Genomic DNA, 19,529 nt, shown 5'->3' with positions numbered 1-19,529 from the left:
CTATCTCACGGAGGGCCTTTATAAGATGAATGTAATGACTGTTGAAATGAATAAAAGTTCGAATTCGTCTTATTTGCTTGAGTCTTATGATTTATGGCATGAACGTTTAGGCCATGTTAATTACAAAACGTTACGAAAACTGATTAACTTAGAAGTTTTGCCAAACTTTGAGTGCAATAAATCAAAGTGTCAAACGTGTGTGGAATCGAAGTATGCAAAGCATCCTTATAAGTCCGTTGAAAGGAGTTCCAATCCCTTAGACTTAATACACACTGACATTTATGATATGAAGTCAACACCATCTCGTGGTGAGAAAACGTATTTCATAACTTTTATTGACGATTGCACTAGATATTGTTATGTCTACTTGCTAAATAGTAAGGATGAAGCAATAGATGATTTAGGCAATATAAAACTGAAGTTGAAAATCAGTTAGACAAAAATATCAAAATGATAAGAAGTGATAGGGGCGGAGAATATGAATCTCCCTTTGTGCAAATATGTGTAGAGAATGGAATAATCCATCAAACTACAGCTTCATATTCACCTCAATCTAATAGAATTACGGAAAGAAAAAATCGAACTTTGAAGGAAATGATGAATGCCTTACTTATAAATTCTGGTTTACCGCAAAACTTATGAGGGGAGGCTATTCTTACGGCCAATCGTATACTCAACAGAGTTCCTCATAGTAAGACACAATCAATTCCTTACCAAAAATGGAAAGAAAGGAAACCTAACTTGAAATATTTCAAAGTGTGGGGGTGTCTAGCAAAGGTACAAGTTCCTATACCTAAAAGGGTTAAGATAAGACCTAAAACGGTTGACTGCGTGTTCATAGAATATGCTAAAAGTAGTAAAGCATGTCGATTTTTGGTTCATAAATCCGAACATCCGGATATAAATAAAAATACGGTAATTGAATCAGATAGTGCTGAATTCTTTGAAAATATTTACCCGTATAAAATTAGACATGAACAGTCTAGTGGAGGATCTAAACGACCTCGAGATGAACCAAGTGAGAATGTACATAATGAAGAAAATCTAAGACGTAGTACAAATCAAAGAACGTCAACTTTGTTTGGATCGGATTTTGTAACATTTCTCTTAGAAAATGAGCCTTAAACATTTAAAGAAGTGATGTCTTCGTCAGACTCATTCTTTTGGAAAGAGGCAGTCAATAGTGAGATAGATTCAATCTTAAGAAACCATACATGGTAATTGGTTGACCTTCCTCCCGAAAATAAACTTTTAGGTTCTAAATGGATCTTCAAAAGGAAAATGAAGGCGGATGGTACTATTGACAAATACAAGGCAAGACTTGTAGTAAAAGGCTTCAAATAAAAGGAAGACCTTGATTACTTTGATATATACTCGTCAGTAACAAGAATAACCTCGATTCGAATGTTAATTGCCTTGGCGGCGGTATATGATCTTCAAATTCATCAAATGATGTAAAAACCGCATTCCTAAATGGAGATTTGGAGGAAAAAATTTACATGGAACAACCTGAGGGTTTTGTGGTTCTAGGAAAAGCAAATAAGGTGTGTAAACTTGTTAAGTCACTTTATGGACTAAAACAAGCACCTAAGCAATGGCATGCAAAGTTTGACCAAACCATGTTGGCAAACGGATTCAAGATAAATGAATGTGATAAATGTGTATATATTAAAGACACACCAAATCACCAAGTCATTGTTTACTTATATGTGGATGATATGTTGATCATCAGCAGAGACATTTGTGACATCAATGCAACCAAACGAATACTCGAGAGAAAGTTTGATATGAAAGACCTTGGAGTTGCAGACGTGATCTTAGGTATAAGAACCCATCAAACTTCACAAGGGTTTGCATTGTCACAGTCTCATTATATCAAAAAGTACTTGACAAGTTCAAGTATATGGAATTCGGTATTGCCAAGACTCCATTGGATGCGAGCTTTGCACTTCGAAAGAATGAAGGTGAAAGTGACTCGCAATTGGAGTACGCAAGAGTATCAGGATGTTGAATGTATATAATGAATTATACACGACCAGACAAAGCATGCGCTATCAGTAAATTGAGTTGGTACACGAGTAATCCCAACAAAACTCACTGGATGGCAATGAAAAGAGTTTTGGGGTATCTTAAATACACTCAAAATTATGCTTTGCATTATAATAAATATCCTGTGGTACTTGAAGGATATAGTGATGCAAATTGGATCACCGGATCAAACGAAGTAAAATCCACAAGTGGATATGTATTTACTATCGGTGGAGGAGCAGTTTCTTGGAAATCATCCAAACAGACTTGTATCGCTCGCTCTACAATGGAATTTGAATTATCGCATTAGATAAAGCCGGTGAAGAAGCAGAATGGCTCTGAAATTTCTTAAAAGATATTCCGTATTGGCCCAAGCCAGTGGCACCAGTATGTATACACTGTGATAGCCAAGCAACAATAGGTAGGACAGGGAGCATGATGTATAACGGTAAATCTCGCCATATAAGAAGAAGACATAATACCATTAGAGAACTTCTCTCTAGTGGAATTATCACTGTAGACTATGTAAAGTCGAAGAATAATGTGTCGGATCCACTTACAAAAGGCCTATCTAGAGAAGGAGTAGAAAGGACATCCAAGGGAATGGGTTTAAGGCCTAAGACAAGTCAGCATGGCGGTAAATCTACCTAGCAGACTGGAGATCCCAAGAGCTAGGTTCAAGGAGATCAAACGAAGTTGTTTCTGACAGGTTCAACATTGTCAATTACCTAACTCATTCTCATGATGTAGATAATGTACAGTAAACAAGGATAAGACTTAAGGTGGAAAGTCTTTTAATAATTATCTAAATTTGGCAGATTTGACCAAATAGTTTAATCTACAGGATTGAACGTTTAGAAATCACCAATGTGTGGGCGAAGTGGAAGCCACTTCAAAGAGAATGTTATTAAAGGTCTATTCTCTAAGCTCTTATGAAACCCGGGACGTGTTCATGGCTGAAAAGAACAAAACCGTAAGAACCATAAACGGTAAAAGGTTGGTTGTGTGACATGTGTTGTCTAGGTGTATATTAAAGCTCGACGGTTCAAAGATATCAAATCTACTGATTGATCGAGTGCATCCGATGCATGTTTACTACGGAAAGTTCCAAAGGGAAACCCACTTATCCAGATGCAATCAGTCTTTACTTGATGATCACATACTTGTCCGTAAAAGTTTTACAAAAAAAAAAATAGTCATTCCCCATTCATGTGAGGGATTGTTGGGTTCATATTAATGAAAGGGTGTGAATGGGAATGTTAAAACATGCAGGAATGCTTGAACAGTGACTGTTTCGCGTGAACAGTGCACAGCTTCACAAACTGCTACAACACTATTTCGAATTGATGCAATGTTTCACGAAATGGTGTACTATTTCAGAAAATTACTACAATGGTTTAAGTAAACAGACATGTATTTTCAGGAAAAGATACACATCTCTAAATTCAACCAATGCCATATATCAAAGGGGCATCTTGTGGCTATAAATAAACTGGTTTTCATCCACAGGTAAAAAAAGAAAAAGAAACACAGAAAAAATTTTCAGAATTGCAAGCTTCTTCTTCTTCTTCTTAAAAATACTCTAAGTATGATCATTCAAACCGTGAGTGTGTTCGAAGAATCCGCTTATTTGAGATACCGCTATAGTTAGATTGAAGGCCATTTTATCCTGGGAGGAAGATTCCATAACCTCGGGTACAGTGAGGGGAATTATTCCTTAAGGAAAGTCCGTGAATTCGGACGACTTAGCCTTAACAAGTTCTGTTTCATCTATATTTCTGAAATATAAAATACACCTCTTGTAAAGATCATTTTGATCTTGTGTTGAGGGTATTTGTTCAACTTCGTTGTGTTCTTGTTCATACTTGAACTCGAGTTGAAGTTGTTATTCTATTATACAGATTCTACGTACCCGTATTGTGGAAAATAACATTCCCACCTAGTGGGGTCTGGGAAGTGTAGTGTACGCAGACCATACCACTACCTCAGGAGAAGTAGAGAGGCTGCTTCCAATAGACCCCCGGCTTAGGACCAATGACAGTATAACCAATACAAAAAGTAAGCGCATATAAACTAGTATGGTACACAAAACAAACTAACAAACAAACACAAAATATAAGTGCATAATAAACTAGTACGGGATGCAAAAAAAAGCCAACACCACTAGCCCTAAAAACTACAGCCAGAACACTACGAACCAGAAACTCCAGACCCAAAAGAGCACTCCCCTATTACTACCGCCGCGCTCCCACCCCCTAACCCTCTACCTTAATCCGCGCCTTCCGCATCTTCCTATCAAGGGTCATGTCCTCTGTAAGCTATAATTGCTCCATATCATGCCTAATCACCTCCCTTCAATATTTCTTCGGTCTACCTCTAGCCCGCCTAAAACCATCCATAGCCAGAGTCTCAGACCTCCGCACTGGAGCATTAGGGATCCTCCTCATCACATGCCCGAACCAACGTAGCCTCACTTCTCGCAACTTATCCTCCACCAAGTTAACTCCCACCTTCTTCCAAATAATCTCATTCCTCACCCTATCTTTCCTGGTATGTCCACACATTCATCGCAACATTTGCATCTCTGCCACTTTCACCTTTTGGATGTGGAAGTTCTTAACTGGCCAACACTCCACTCCATACAACATAGCCGTCCGGACTACCACTCTGTAGAACTTACCTTTAAGTTTCAGGGGCACCTTCTTATCACAAAGGATTCCCGAAGCGAGCCTCCACTTCAACCACCCTGCCCCAATACGATGCGTGACATCCTCATCAATCTCACTATTACCATGCATTATGGACCCCAAATACTTGAAACTCTCTCTCTTCTGGATGGCCTGAGATTTTAGCTTCATGACTACTCCATCTTCTTGCGATATATCACTGAACTTACACTCTAAGTACTCCGTCTTGGTTCTATTTAACCGAAAACCTTTAGATTCAAGCATCTGTCTCCAAATCTCCAACTTATCATTAACTCCACCTCAAGTCTCGTTGATCAAAACCACATCATCTGCAAATAACATACACCAGGGCACCTCCCATTGAATATGTCACGTCAAAACATCCATCACCAAGGCAAATAGAAACGGGCTAAGAGTCGACCCCTGGTGCAACCCTATCAAAACTGTGAAGTGCTCCGAATCTTCACCTACTGTCCTCATACGAGTCTTCGCACCATCATACATATCCTGAATCGACCCTAGTGTACGCCACGGGCACCCCTTTAGCCTCTAAATACCTCCACAGAATCTCCCTAGGAATTCTATCATATGTCTTCTCTAGACCAATAAACACCATGTGCAAGTCTTTCTTCCTCTCTCAAAACTGCTCTACTAATCTCCTCACAAGGTGAATGGCCTCAGTGGTAGAGCGACCAGGCATGAAACCGAACTGATTCTCAGAGATCGTCACGATCCTCCTCATCCTCAACTTTACCACCCTTTCCCAAACCTTCATAGTATGACTCAACAACTTAATATCTCCATAGTTGTTACAACTCTGAATGTCTCCCTTGTTCTTATACACTAGAATCATCGTGCTCCACCTCCACACTTCACGCATTTTAGCAGCTCTAAAAATAATGTTAAACAACCTTGTCAACCACTCCAGACCTGCCCCGCTAGTGCTCTTCCAAAAATCGACTGAAATCTCATTTGGCCCTGTCGCCCTACCCCGCCGCATCCTGCGAATAGCTCCCTTGACCTCCTCAACCTCGATACGCCTACAAGAACTATAATTGTGACCCTCCTCAGATATCAACTATAATTGTGACCCTCCTCAGATATCTTTAAGTCTCCCAACACAGAACCTTTTTCCCCCCTGTCGTTCAAAAGTTTATGAAAATAGGACTGCCACCTCTCTCTAATGAGGGTATCCTCAACCAATACTATACCATCCTCTTCTTTGATGCACTTCACTTGGTCAAGGTCACGAGCCCTCCGCTCCCTGGCCTTGACCATCCTCTACAATTTCTTATCTCCGCCTTTCTCCTCTAAAGCTACATATAAACTCTCAAAAGCTGCTGTCTTAACCGTAGTAACTGCTAACTTAGCCTCTCTTCTAGCTACCTTATACTCCTCCTTATTCTTCTGTCTTTCCTCATCATCCTTACTCACTTAGCATAAGCCACCTTCTTAGACTCCACCTTTCTCTTGACCTTTTCGTTTCACCACCAGTCTCCTCGATGTTTGCCAGATCGATCTCTCGAGACACCCAACACCTCTTTAGCTGTCTCCCTAATGCAACTGGTAGTCGTCTCCCACATATTATCCACACCCGCTCTACTCTCCCAAGCCCCCATACTCTTTAACTTCTCTTCCATCTCCAAAGCACTAGCCAAAGTCAAGTTACCCCACTTAATCCTAGGCCATGCCTCGCCACTTCTCTTCTTTTTGCCTTTATTGATAACCAAGTCCATCAGCAACAACCTATGTTGAGTCAAGAGATTCTCGCTAGGTATGACTTTACAGTCTTTACATAGCGCTCTATCCTCTTTTCTAAGAAGCAAAAAGTCTATCTGAGTCTTGGCCACAGAACTACGAAACATAATAAGGTGATCCTCCTTCTTCGAAAAGCTCGAATTTACTATCCACAACCCAAAGGCCCTAGAAAAATCTAACAGAGAAGCTCCTTCTTCATTCCGCTCACCAAACCGAAACCGCCATGCACATCATCATACCCCCTCGACAAAGACCCAATATGCCCATTGAAATCCCCTCCCACGAAAAGCTTCTCAGTGCTCGAGATGCTTCTCACCACCTCATCTACAACCTCCCAGAATTCCTTCTTCTCCTCTTCGTCCAAACCTACTTGCGGGACGTAGACACTAATAACGTTCACCGTAGATCCTCCCATGACCAACTTAATAGAAATCAGTCTATCACTAACTCTCTTTACCTCTACATTAAAAATATTTAGTATTAAAAATAAAATAAATATAATAAATTAAGTTTCTAAACTACATAAATATTAGTGAATATTTATTTTTAGTAATATAAATAAGTATTGTTCGACGCAGCGTAAAACCCAATTTTGTAAGAAACGTGGTACCAAGGTGGCAAGGTACGTTAACTTCGGTCAAAGTGGCGAAATTTAAGTTCCCTTGTAAGGCCGCACGTGTCCAATATTACAGTTTAAACCGCCATCTCCATCTGATCTCAACTATACCTATACTTGAAAAATAAATACTAATAATAGTCACTCGACAGGCTGGATTGTACACATTAATTCTGTATTTCCCCTTTATCCTTACTAATTTGTCAATAATATTTCAGATCTAGTACGAGTAAGAGGTGTAAGAAAAATGGGGAGGATGGATTATTTGGCTATGAAGACTGATGAAGATACTAACAGATTGATTAATGAAGATCTTAATGAGCTCAAATTAGCTGCTAAGAAGCTACTTGATCATGCCACTAAACTTGGTGGTCTTGGATTTGGTACTTCTTTACTCAAATGGTTTGCCTCATTTGCTGCCATGTAATGTCCAAACTCCTTTTTTTCTTTCTTTCTTTTATTCTTTGCTTGTAATGATAAATAGTAATGTCATCTGTTTATAATTTCTGATTAACGAAAAGTTAGAAACTTATTGTAAAGAAGTTTTTTTAGTCTTCTTATGTCTATTACATTGAGGAAACTGTGCTTTGCGACATTAGATTCTTTTTTTTTTCCTTTCCCAGTGGACTTTTGACGTGAATAGCTAGCTTGATATTTTTTCCTTTTGATTTTGAGGTTTTCAATTCGATAAGTGATAACGAGGGGAAAATCATATTGTCTTTATCACTTTCTGAAGAATACCAGAAGTTACTTTTACTAATTTGGTTTCTCTTCGAATAATGTTTAATTTATGCTTAATACATCAGTAACTATGACCTGTTCCAATTGAGCACCTAATCACATTTTAAAGTATTCCAATTAGATATGGTTATTTTGGAAAAAGTTTTGTGCTTATTAGCAAGAGTCTATTGAGTAGTTAAGTTGACCACATAAAATATACCATCTCCTTTAATTATATGCATTCATCTTAGTAAGTCGTAAACCCAGACGTTTTCTAACCAAGGTTGATGCGTAAAATTAAAGGAGAGAGGATATTTTATGTGGTTAACTTAACTAGCTAATAGGCTCTTGAGACCATGAGGATTTTTTTTCAAAATGTGAATCAGATGTGTCTAATTGGAATAATTTATCATGTGTTCAGGTTTTCAATTGGAACACAAGTAGTTCGAGTGTCTAAATGAAATTTGCTGGCAAGTTTAAGGGACTGGCTATGTATTAAGCCTTAGTTTGTTAAGCTTTGTAAGACAATGAGAAGAGCGCAACATGTGATGAGTGGATTAGGCACATAGTTACAAATTAGAACTCTCTCACAGGCAAAAGCAATATGTGCATTATAGGATTTATCCTATATGTTTAAATATTTTTACTTTTCTCTGGCTGGATGAAAGTTTGTATGGCTTATTAGTGTCCATATTTCAACTCAATGATCTTATTCGAACTTGGTGCAGCTTGAATGTGGACTACCATTTTAGTTTTCGTTTTTCTTTTTCCTGATTTTGGGGGTCATCCTGTTTAGCTGCTCTAATTTGGTATAAAGCTTGATATCATATCTATAACCTCTCATATTCAATGCTTTTGCTTTTACATTACCAACCCTGAGCTAATTTACTTGGCTTTTAACATATTATGAAGAGATTAGTAGTTAGCACCAACTCATTGCCCCATAGATTTTCCTAAGATAAGGTTGTCTTTCTTCTTCTTTCTCCTATCTATTTTTCCTCATGTTGTGTCTATTCATTTAAATCACAGAGAAGTTGTCTACTTCAAAAATAAATGCGTAAGTCCAGGCTAAATTTTCTTGTTATCTATTTAAAATGGGAAAAGACATCCCAAGTGTTGACCTGCATTTCTTGACAAAGTTTTCATCCTAAACATAAACACACTGCATCAGAAAATCTTCATCTTCGATCTCCCTTTGCAATGCCATAGTGAAGTTTAAGGCTTTCTCTTGACATCTCAGTTGGTGCAGTGGAACTCCAAATCACCAACTCTAAATCTTGAATTCACCTTTACATGGACATGGGGATGTCTATTGATTTAATGGTGTAGGGAATCTTGGAAGTCGCTCTTTTTTCTGGTTCTTCAACTTTTATGTGTCGAAAATGTTCTGCAGACAATAGATATTGCAACGTCATTCCAATTAATTTTTAGTATGCCTAAAGGAAGACATCAGGTAAGTTAGTGTAAAACGTTGTTACTTTGCAAAGCTCAACTATGGTAATATGCTTGCCTGGACCATACCCAAAACAAAGTTAAGTAACCCAGTATGTCCTTGTGAAAGAGCAAGCTCTCTCTCATACTCGATATTGTGTAGTCCCATTAGAGAACATGACATGACACTAATGTTTGTCTAGCAACGAAGTATAGCTTCTATGGCATAAATGTGCAGGTGCACCAAATTAAAAATTCTACTTAATTGACTTCTGTTTTGATAACATGAGCCATTAAGATTTGTATGATTTTCTAAGCATTACTTCTTGCTCTTTCTCTTCTCAACCATTTCGTTACTCAACCTTTACTCTCTCTGCTTTCTACCTGTTGTAAGAAGCCGCCTCTCTATGCTTGATGTATAATGTTCTTGCTTTGTTTTATATGCTTCACTTGTATTCTTGAATTAAAAAAAAAAAGTTATTATATGTGTTAAGCTTTTAGATGAAGTGATTCAATCAATTGAATAAGTATATTTTGATGGTGTAAAGGTAGCTGGTGAAATGTGATTCATCTTTGTGGAATGTGGTCCGTTTGCTGGTTGCAAGTTCTTTAAATGCTTTAGTTTATTTCATAGTCAAACAGGTTTGTAAAGAACCTAGAGTTTACACCTTTTTCTTGGTGGATTTTGTAATAACCAGTTGATCCAATATCATCTGCAGTTATTTGCTGATACTGGACCGGACAAACTGGAAAACAAATATGCTGACTGGACTTCTAGTCCCATATATTTTCTTCAGTTTCCCTTCAGTGTTATTCCACTTCTTCAGGTAAACTTTCCTTGTTTGGTGCTATTTAATATCTCCTTGCTTCTTTGTCTTCAAGGATATTCTCTTATCTCTAGATTGCTACCTGATTCAAAGAGGTTCTTTCCTTCATTCATCAATTATCGTTTTTGATCTCCAGAGGAGAGGTTGGCAAATGGATTGCTTTCGTTGCAGTCGTACTCAGGCTTTTCTTCCCACGACATTTTCCAGGTACGAACATTAGCTTTTGATTTATATGCTGAAAGTAACCTATTGGTTATCGTTTTTGGCTTTCTGCAATTAAGTTCTTTTGCTTGTAATCCAAACCTTTTCCACCAACTCTTTCTTAATATTCCAAAAACAATTGGAAATGCTTTCCGGCAAGTAATATGCACCCCAAATTTATTAGCATAACATTTGATGGATCATGGAAGATATATGTCTCTTAATTTTAATTTATTAGTATGCTTTTTGAAACTCCGAGCTTCACACAGATGAGATACTAGCCCAGCCACCAAAACCAGTAATCATAAACTGGTTTATTCATATTACCAGCACTCTCCTTTCTGCAAATATGTGCATGTTTACCATTGGAGAATGGTAAACACAGATGAGTGCTTCACTAGTAATTTTAGAGATATTATTGAAGGTTTTAGCGAATTTGTAGCATAGCCGCCTGGGAACGGTCACGAGGATTGTTTTTGTTGATATTTTGCTTTCCTTGGGTAGATTTTTATGTGTAGACTGAAGCATAAAACACGATTTGTATATAGTGATAATATCTTCACACTTTCTTGAGCCGGGGGTCTATTGGAAACAGCCTCTCTACTTCTTCGGAGGTAGCGGTATGGACTGCGTACATCTTACCCTCCCCAGACCCACTTTGTGGGAACACACTGGGTTTGTTGTTGTTGTTGTTATCTTCACACTCTTGACCTCTTAGTGATAAACTCAAATGTAGTTTCTCCCAAAATATTTTGAGCATTAGCTTCAACAAGTCTATTTACACCCTTGGGCATAAACATAGATGGTGGAAAGACTAGCAAGACTTCTTCAAGTTCCTTTGTGAATCTAGCTGGTCAATGTCTACTTTAATAATGCTCTAGGGTGTGGTTTGGTGGTCTGGGAAGGGCAAAATATCCCAGGAGAACAGGGTTCAAATCTAGCAGACTAAAACTTAGTATTAGGTTCTTTCCATTTTGCATGAGTCTTGGTAGGCTGGAGTTATCCATTACCTCTGCTGGTGGGAAAAGCAAGTACCCGATGGATTAGTTGATGTGCCCACTTGCTGGTTTGTACACTTCTCTTTCTATAGTGCACACATCAAAACACGCATGGAGGCAAAACTAGAGCAAGTTCTATGAATTTAACTGAACCTATTGCTTTTGGTTAAAAATATGTTTATATAAAGGGGGGCAGCTCAGTGCACGAAATCCCACTATGCGTGGGGTAGGTCCGGAGAAAGGCTGGACCACGAGGTCTATTGTACGCAGTCTTAGTGTGCATTTATGCAAGTGGTTGTTTCCACAACTTGAATCCAGGACCTCATATGGTCACAAGGCTGAATGTCACACTCATTCGGAACCCACTAATTCTTAATCTTAAAATTGTGTATGTATAAATATCTACTTCAAATTATGCTACCAAGGTATGCTCAAGTCATAGATATATGCTAATCCTTCTTTACAATGTTGTCCGTAAAATTCAGACTGGTTGGAGATGCCTGGTTCACTAATCCTACTCCTAGTGGTTGCACCCAACCTCTTTGCCCACACTTTCAGAGACAGTTGGGTTGGCACTGTGATATGTCTTTTGATTGGCTGTTATCTCCTCCAAGAGCACATCAGAGCCTCTGGTGGATTCAGAAATTCCTTGACACAAAGCAATGGTATATCTAACACAGTTGGTATAATCCTTCTGTTGGTCTACCCAATCTGGGCTCTGGTACTACGAGCCGTTTGATGAACTTTGGCTGCAAAATGATCTGTGTGTTTTTACTATTAGAACGATGAATAAACTGGTTTTATGTTGGGCGTGGTTTAAACATTTCTGGTTAAGTGATTATGTACTTTTGACATATAAAGTACTTATGATTGATGTAATTTGTAAAGTTATCTTCACACGTTTAACGCTTGCAGACTATGAACTTGGAAAGGTGACAATTATAACTTTTATATGGCCAATCGAACACTGGATTGGTCATGTTGAGATTATATTTCTTCCAAACATTGTATGGGACAACTAATTTCATATTTCATAATTTTAGTAAAAATGGTGGGATAAATAATATCGAGATAAATTAACCCTCTACTAAAATGGCAGTATACAATTATTATACATTTTATTTCAAAATTATTATTCTCTAATCCTTGACAAGGGACCTTTGATCTATTATTTTACGTGATTGACACCCCTTGCTTGGGTCAATTCCTCTTGCGCAAATCCAAACTTTTTACTTATGTTGCTAGTCATGAAAATGTTCGATCCATTTTTTGGTTCAAACACGTGTTTGAGCGATCAAATTGTTATGAGTCAGCGTTAAGGTTCAGATAATTGGACTATTTTTACACATCAACGTACTTTTTGTTTTTCTTTTTCACCTTATTTTTGTTATATGGGACTCATTTGGCTCGAAAATTAGCATGTTGAGTTTGTTCTAAATTTCAAATTTACCATTAATTGTGATTACATGCTATTTAAGAACTTTTCATCACTTTGTGTTTTGCGATTCAAATCTTAGAAGAAATATGCTAAAAATGTTTTTGTTTTTTGATCTTCTTAAGCTTTGGTTAACAAATTTTACTCAATAATTGTGTTGGTGGAAGATCGCATTAGAAATAATCATACAATCTGTGTGGGAGGTACATTTAAGGGGGAAAAAAATCAGATTTATCCTAAACTTTGAAAAATTGGCTAATTATGTCGTTTGTCATACTTTGGGGTCATATTTACCCTTGTCGTCATGCTTTAGGGCTAATTTTATCCTTTACTTTGAAAAATTAGCTAAATATACCTTTCGTCATACTTTAGTGTCAATTTTACATCAATGTTATACTTTGGAGTTAAATTTACCCTTGTTATTAAACAATTTTCTCATGGACTCTTTCTTTAATAGAAAAACTCAAATCAACGTCAAATGCCCTATTTAAAAAAAAAAAGATAAAATGTTCTAAAACCCCCCCAATCTATACTCAAAATTCCAACTACACACTCCAACTTTACAGGAGTCCTATGACTCCCCTAAACCTTTTATATCCTATATTATTTAGCCCTTTAAATGTTGAACTGTCCACCTAAACCAGATATATGCACTTGTTTAATTACACACGCCTCACCCACTTTTCTCTTTTAATTTTCCTTCTTAAAGTGGACCCCACTTCTTCACCTCTCTTCTTCACCCTTCCTTTTGGGAAGAACAATTTTTTTTTTAACTTACTTTCAGATGGATGAAAACTTTAAAGATCATTGTTGATTTATTTTTTGATATATATTTTCACCTGATATTATCAAAATATTAGAGGCATTTCGATGAGCCTCTAATGTATATTTTCACTAATTTTTTAGCTTCTTGAAAAAATTAGTTACAAAGTTTGATTTTCATCTACAGAGAAGAAATCCTCAGATATGAAATGTTTGATTGGGCGAATAGATGTCAATTTCAACATACATTTAGATTCTACAAACAGAGATCATTATTTGAGGCCAAAGATTTCGACCTAAAAGATTCAATTTCATCTTATCAAATTGGTAAACATGGGAATCATTGACACCATTCGTTGAGGTAAAAAAAAAGTTGGGAAAATTGGGCATCAGTGGTGGTGTTAACACTTCTGCATGTGTAAAGTTTGGAGATTGTTGCATAGCCTCACATGGACTCCACTTTGAGTCCTAAGTTTGAAATTGAAGAAGATTACAAACTTAAAATCTTCAAATTTTAGAGTGAAAACTACAGTTAAAAGGCTTGACAACTAAATCCAAGCTTCAATCTTTGAAAAATAAAGGAAAAGGCAAGAAAAAGAAAGATATTCTAGGAGAAAATGGTTGAGAAATTAGGAATATTTAATTGGAAAACAAAAAACACATAGGAGCCTTAATATGGACTGATTTGGACTGTCACGTGTATATTTAAAAAAAATAAAGCGTTGGATATTAGATTTACGCGTCCAGAGGAGGTGTTTTTACCTTCTGTGACAAGTTAGTGTTTAAGGGTCAAATAATAAAGAAAATAAAAAGTTTGGGGGGTGTCATAGGACCCCCGTGAAGTATAAGTATGTAGTTGGAATTTGATCGATAGGTTAGTGTAATGACCCTTTAGGTCATTTTCCATATTTATGCTTCTCTTCACTGTTTGAGCTTTTCCATAGCTGCCTCAAGTCATTTATGACTTGCTGGGAATGACGGTTCAGTTACCGGGCAGTTCATTTAGTTTTAGAAACAATTCCCTGTTTTGAAGTCTTCGCTGGTTTCAAATGGCCACCGAGTGAACTTCAGTGAAATAATCTCGGATGTAAATTTTGACTACACCAGTAGATCTAGAATATCAATTTTAGTCTAGGTAGACCTTTTGTTCGAGTCCCAATGAACCCGAGCTCATTTTGACCTATTGGTTGGAAAGTTAAAAATTGGAAAGAATGGGTGTAGGACTCATATTTGATTGAAACGACCTTATATGGAAAATTCAACTTTGCCATCGCATTCGGAACATCGAATTTAGGCTAGGGAATCCCTTGGTTCAGGTCCCAAGGCTCCCGAACTTATTTTGGGCTATTGAGCAGATTTTATAAGAAGTGATAAAACTATAGGTGTAGGCCCCACTTTTTGCTTAAATGATCTTCTATGAATGTTTTGATGATCCTAATGGATTTTAAATGTTGGTTACACTCAAAATTCACTATTGGATCATGCTATTTGGATTCCAGATGAGTTTCGAGGGTCAAAAACTTATTTTTGAGTTTGATGTCATCTGGTGCAACCGCAATCGCGGCCAAGAGTGTGAGATCTTGGGAGCGCGATCGCAGCCTGTATGACCGCGATAGTGGCATCTCTTTACCTGTAGGGTCTATATAAAGGTTCCAAGATGCGTTTGGGGCATTTCCCTTTCACCATTTAGACCTAGAAACCCCAAAATGAGTGTAATAACTCAAAATTGATCATAGAGGGTGACTTGGGAGCTTAATTATCTTCAAGATTAAGGTAAGAATTCCTTGAATTCATGCTTGAATTTCTTAGTTTGACCCAAAACCCCAATTTAGCTTAGGGCTTAATTTCTTGCCCAAGGTATGCTAAGTTTTCACCCATTCTTTAAGGGTTATGATTCCTTATTCATGTGTGAACATTGAGTTGGTCTCGAAAACTCATTTTCCCTATGCAGTTATTTACTTGGGGGTTTTGGTGTTGTTTTTGGACCCGAAGCACAATAGTGTAATATGAGTATCATTAGACTCGTATTGATGGGTAGATTATGGTTTTGATAGTGTGATGTCATTTTGAGGATTATAAAGTGAAGACGAGCATGTGGTGCATGAAGTGAGGTTTTGCGGTTTGGCTTTGAGGTAGGCTTCTGTATAGTTTTTTTTCATAGATGATGAGTGATATATGTTGCATGCGAATATGGATGTTAGGCTTGATTATGAGTAGGATAACTTGGCCTTGATTGTTGATGTTTTGGGGATTAGATGAGGGTTGTGGACTCGTAAGATGGCATGTATATAACCCTTTTTGTATCCTATTGCCTTCCCTCTTTAGTTTAGATCAGTTATAACATGAATATGATATAATGCTATGTTTGGAGTATAGTTTTAGTATTTGAAGCATGATTTGGATATTTAACCTTATTGGGCTAGTGTGGTAGTCTTGAAACCGTAAATTGGGTAGAGTTGACTTGAGTACCCTCGTTTTTAGTCGAAGTTGCTATCTTAGGCTTGAATATGGCTTAATTGACATTTAGAAGATGAACTAGATACCTTAGCCTAGTTTAGGGCATAGTATGCCTGATTATGGAAATTGTGGATTAGAAGTGGGATCGTTCGGTCCACTTAGGCCTAAGCTTGTGTTAAGTCTTGTGGACTTAGTTACGGATGTTAGACATATATGAGGCTAGTAAACCTTAGAATAAGGTTACTTCATAACTTGGTAACTTGTATTGACGTTCCCGAATTGTGACTTTTGAGTTATGATTATGATACTCCTTGTGGAAGTGATATTAGGCATTTAGAGATGATATTCCTTCTAGATACGTTATGTGGCCTATAGAGATATTATTTTCTCTTAGACTTGATGATTGTCCTATAGAGATGTTATTTTCTCTTAGACTTGATGATTGGCCTATAGAGTTGATATTTTCTTTAGTCATGATTGTTGGACCTATAGAGACAATGTTTCTCTTGGATATATAAATTGGCCTGGAGAAGTGATATTCCTCGTAGTCATGATGCATGACCTATTGATATAAGATATCCTATAGATGATTACATGTCTATCTATATTATATTTTCTAGATGTGAGATGTCGCATGCGTGAGAGATGCTTACATACTTATTGATATCATGCCTCCTATATGTGAGATACCTCATATATGTGAGATGATTAGAGATATGCTATGGATTACAAATATGATTATTGATATGAGTTTCGAATATAATATGGGCCTAAGGCTGTGATTATAATGTTGAGATTATTCCAAATAAATTAATGGGCCAAGGGTCGCGTTATGACATTGATTGAATATCCGAGAAGTTGTTTGTCATTATAAATAATGTGATTACAGTTTATGAATATGAATATATATATATTTGTATACATATCTCTCCAGTATGGGATGAAGGAAGATGCGGTATAATGCTTATTATTCCACTGATTGAATACTGGTGAAGGCATGCATAGATTTGGTACATTCATGATTATTATATTGGTAATTGATGTGATTCTAGTTGAAATACGATCTTATGACTATTCTTTCTAATTAAGGATTAAGCTAAGTGGTAGCTAGATGTCTTTTAGGTGGCTATAGTACTTGATGACTAGAAATCTAATGTACTAGTTAATGAACCTTGCTTAGTTGAGATATGGTAATTAGCGGTGATTGATACATGGATAATAATGATGTTGAATAGTTGATAAACGAGGATTAGTTGGTAAACGATGGTTAGTTAATGAAGGATGTTACTTAATAAAGAATGGTTAGATGATAAATGGTAAATTGTTGACTATTAATGATTAACGGATATAGTATGATTAGTTGGTACTAATGAATGGTGGATAAATAGCAGTTTTGATCTAGTGATGAGCCTTGACAAGATGTTAGATGTTGGCTATTTAATAAATAGTGGTTAGTTGTTATTCCGTGAGTAAAGATAATGTTTAGGCTAATAACTAAAGGTTATATGTTTACTAGTGAACTAGTGATTCTATTATAATAAGTGTTGATTAACTAATAACGAGTAGTCTAGAAGTATTGACTAGATGGATATTCTATGGTGATATGTCTATGTTTATGAGTATTTTAGTGTATCTTATTTGGTTATGGTAATTGTGATGATGTTGATACCCGACAAGGCCGGAGGATACTATTGTTATGATATTGATACCCGTCAAGGCCGGAGGTTATATTGATAATATATTGATACCCGACAAGGACGGAGGATATATTGATGATATATTGATACCCGGCAAGGCCGGAGGATACTATTGATGATGTGTTGATACCCGACAAGGCCAGAGGTTGATTATGATAATGATAGTCCTGGTGAGGACAATTATGATGAGTTATGATATTGATTGTGTACTTTGCATTCATTCTTGTATGCACATTGCCTATCACCAGTATGCACCTATGTCTATCAGCCGGTATGGGATAGTTGCATAGATATGGGTGAAGAATATGCCTTGTGTTATTGTATGTTGATTGAACCTTTCGAGCCTGGGGCGGTGGGTGTACGCATAGGCTCGGCTAGGTATTTAGTTGTCTGAAGTAGCCGATTATTCACGCCATTATTGATATTGTTGTTATCATTGTTATGATCATTATTATGGCTAGTTTATGAGGGATTAGTCTTTAATCCGGTATCGAAATTTGAGGTATGTCTTCGGCATTTCCTATCTTATGATTGCATTATTATGCACGATTATTTCATGTCTAGCCATGTAGATTAAAAATCCCGAGTATGATAGTATTTAAATCCTGATAAGTGTTATAATGAGGTCTTAAATAAGAATATGATGATATAGGTTATGCTTTGAGATGACCTCGTGTTTATATGTATATATACTTATATATATCTAGTTATATAAAGCTATGATACTACCGTATATCCCTCTCTTCGTTGTTCATGTTGTATGGTCATTTCTTCGACTTGTATACTACTACATATATTTTTATTTCACTCTTTATTCGTATATTGACCTGGGATATACTGTATAGCATTGACGTATATTGAATGTAGCTAGAATAGAATAGTTCGCCCTGGTACTTCCTTAGTTTTATTATGTTACACTCTTGGACATGAATAGGATAGTTGTTCCCCATTGTCTCATTGACCTGTCATGTGATTTCTGGACTCTTGGGTGTAGTTTCTTTTTTGCTTATATGTTGTATATATCTGCTTTATCTTTGGAGCTCAGTTAGCAGTAACCTACTGAGTACCATTCGTTTGGTACTCATACTATACTTCTGCAGCTTGCAGATCATAGTACGGGGTATCGCCATTAATGTGTGCATCATGCGGATTAGCCCTGGTTCAGAGACTTAGAGTGATCTCCCAGCGTTCAGAGTATTACTTATCTCTCTCTTATGTATTAGACTAGTGTCACGAGCTCATTTTTCACTGTGTCAGCGACACATAATTTTGCCTGTGCGGCACCCATGGTTTCCGCAACTATGGGCCAACCTTCCTTATTTCCCAGGTCTTTAGCACGATCCTATGCCTGTGGGAAGCTCGCCTTAGAGGTTTGCTCCCTTTGGTGCCGCCCTATCAACATATTTCCAGTCATGGCCGACGTATAAGCAACTTTTGTAGCACACCTTCAATCCTTGGATCCCATCCATATGCGCTCCTGGGGATAGCTACGGACATACTCGTCCCTTGCCTGGGCCTAAGCATCACCATCACATACACGGTCTTATCCTCAAGCTTGACATCGCCTCGTGCATGTACACTTGGCCTTTGCTTCGCCCGAGTAGGGCAACCCTCAATCCTTGGCCTTAGTCACAAGAGTATTTCTTTTATACGCCCTCTCATGTCTTATGGCATAGCCAAACATAGCCCGCACAACTTGCATCCAACTTCCATAGCACAACGTCGCCCCACAACTACGCGTCTAGGCCAACGGACTCTTGCTCGCTTGGTTGATCCTTGGCCAAGCTCACAAGTCAGCTCACGAGTCTCTTGGGGAGAGTATCTCGATTGCTTTATCATCTTGGAGGTATCCTTCAATCACTTAGATAGCCCGCGGGGCTTGTCGGTTCATATAGCCAACCTCTAGCCTTGT

General features: G+C 37.4%; 1 protein-coding gene across 1 annotated transcript; it reads left to right on the top strand.

The window, feature by feature from the left end:
* The first annotated feature begins 7,160 nt into the window (after positions 1-7,160).
* LOC124895635 (cold-regulated 413 plasma membrane protein 2-like) lies at positions 7,161-12,256 on the top strand. Its single transcript, XM_047406073.1, has 4 exons — positions 7,161-7,512; positions 9,960-10,067; positions 10,204-10,274; positions 11,752-12,256. The coding sequence occupies exons 1-4, from the start codon at positions 7,337-7,339 to the stop codon at positions 12,003-12,005; spliced, it is 609 nt and encodes a 202-aa protein (XP_047262029.1). The 5' UTR covers positions 7,161-7,336; the 3' UTR covers positions 12,006-12,256.
* The last annotated feature ends 7,273 nt before the right edge of the window (positions 12,257-19,529 follow it).

The sequence above is a fragment of the Capsicum annuum genome, unplaced genomic scaffold (genome assembly GCF_002878395.1).
Source record: "Capsicum annuum cultivar UCD-10X-F1 unplaced genomic scaffold, UCD10Xv1.1 ctg83355, whole genome shotgun sequence".
Taxonomy (NCBI): domain Eukaryota; kingdom Viridiplantae; phylum Streptophyta; class Magnoliopsida; order Solanales; family Solanaceae; genus Capsicum; species Capsicum annuum.
This window is presented reverse-complemented; position numbering and strand designations above follow the sequence as displayed.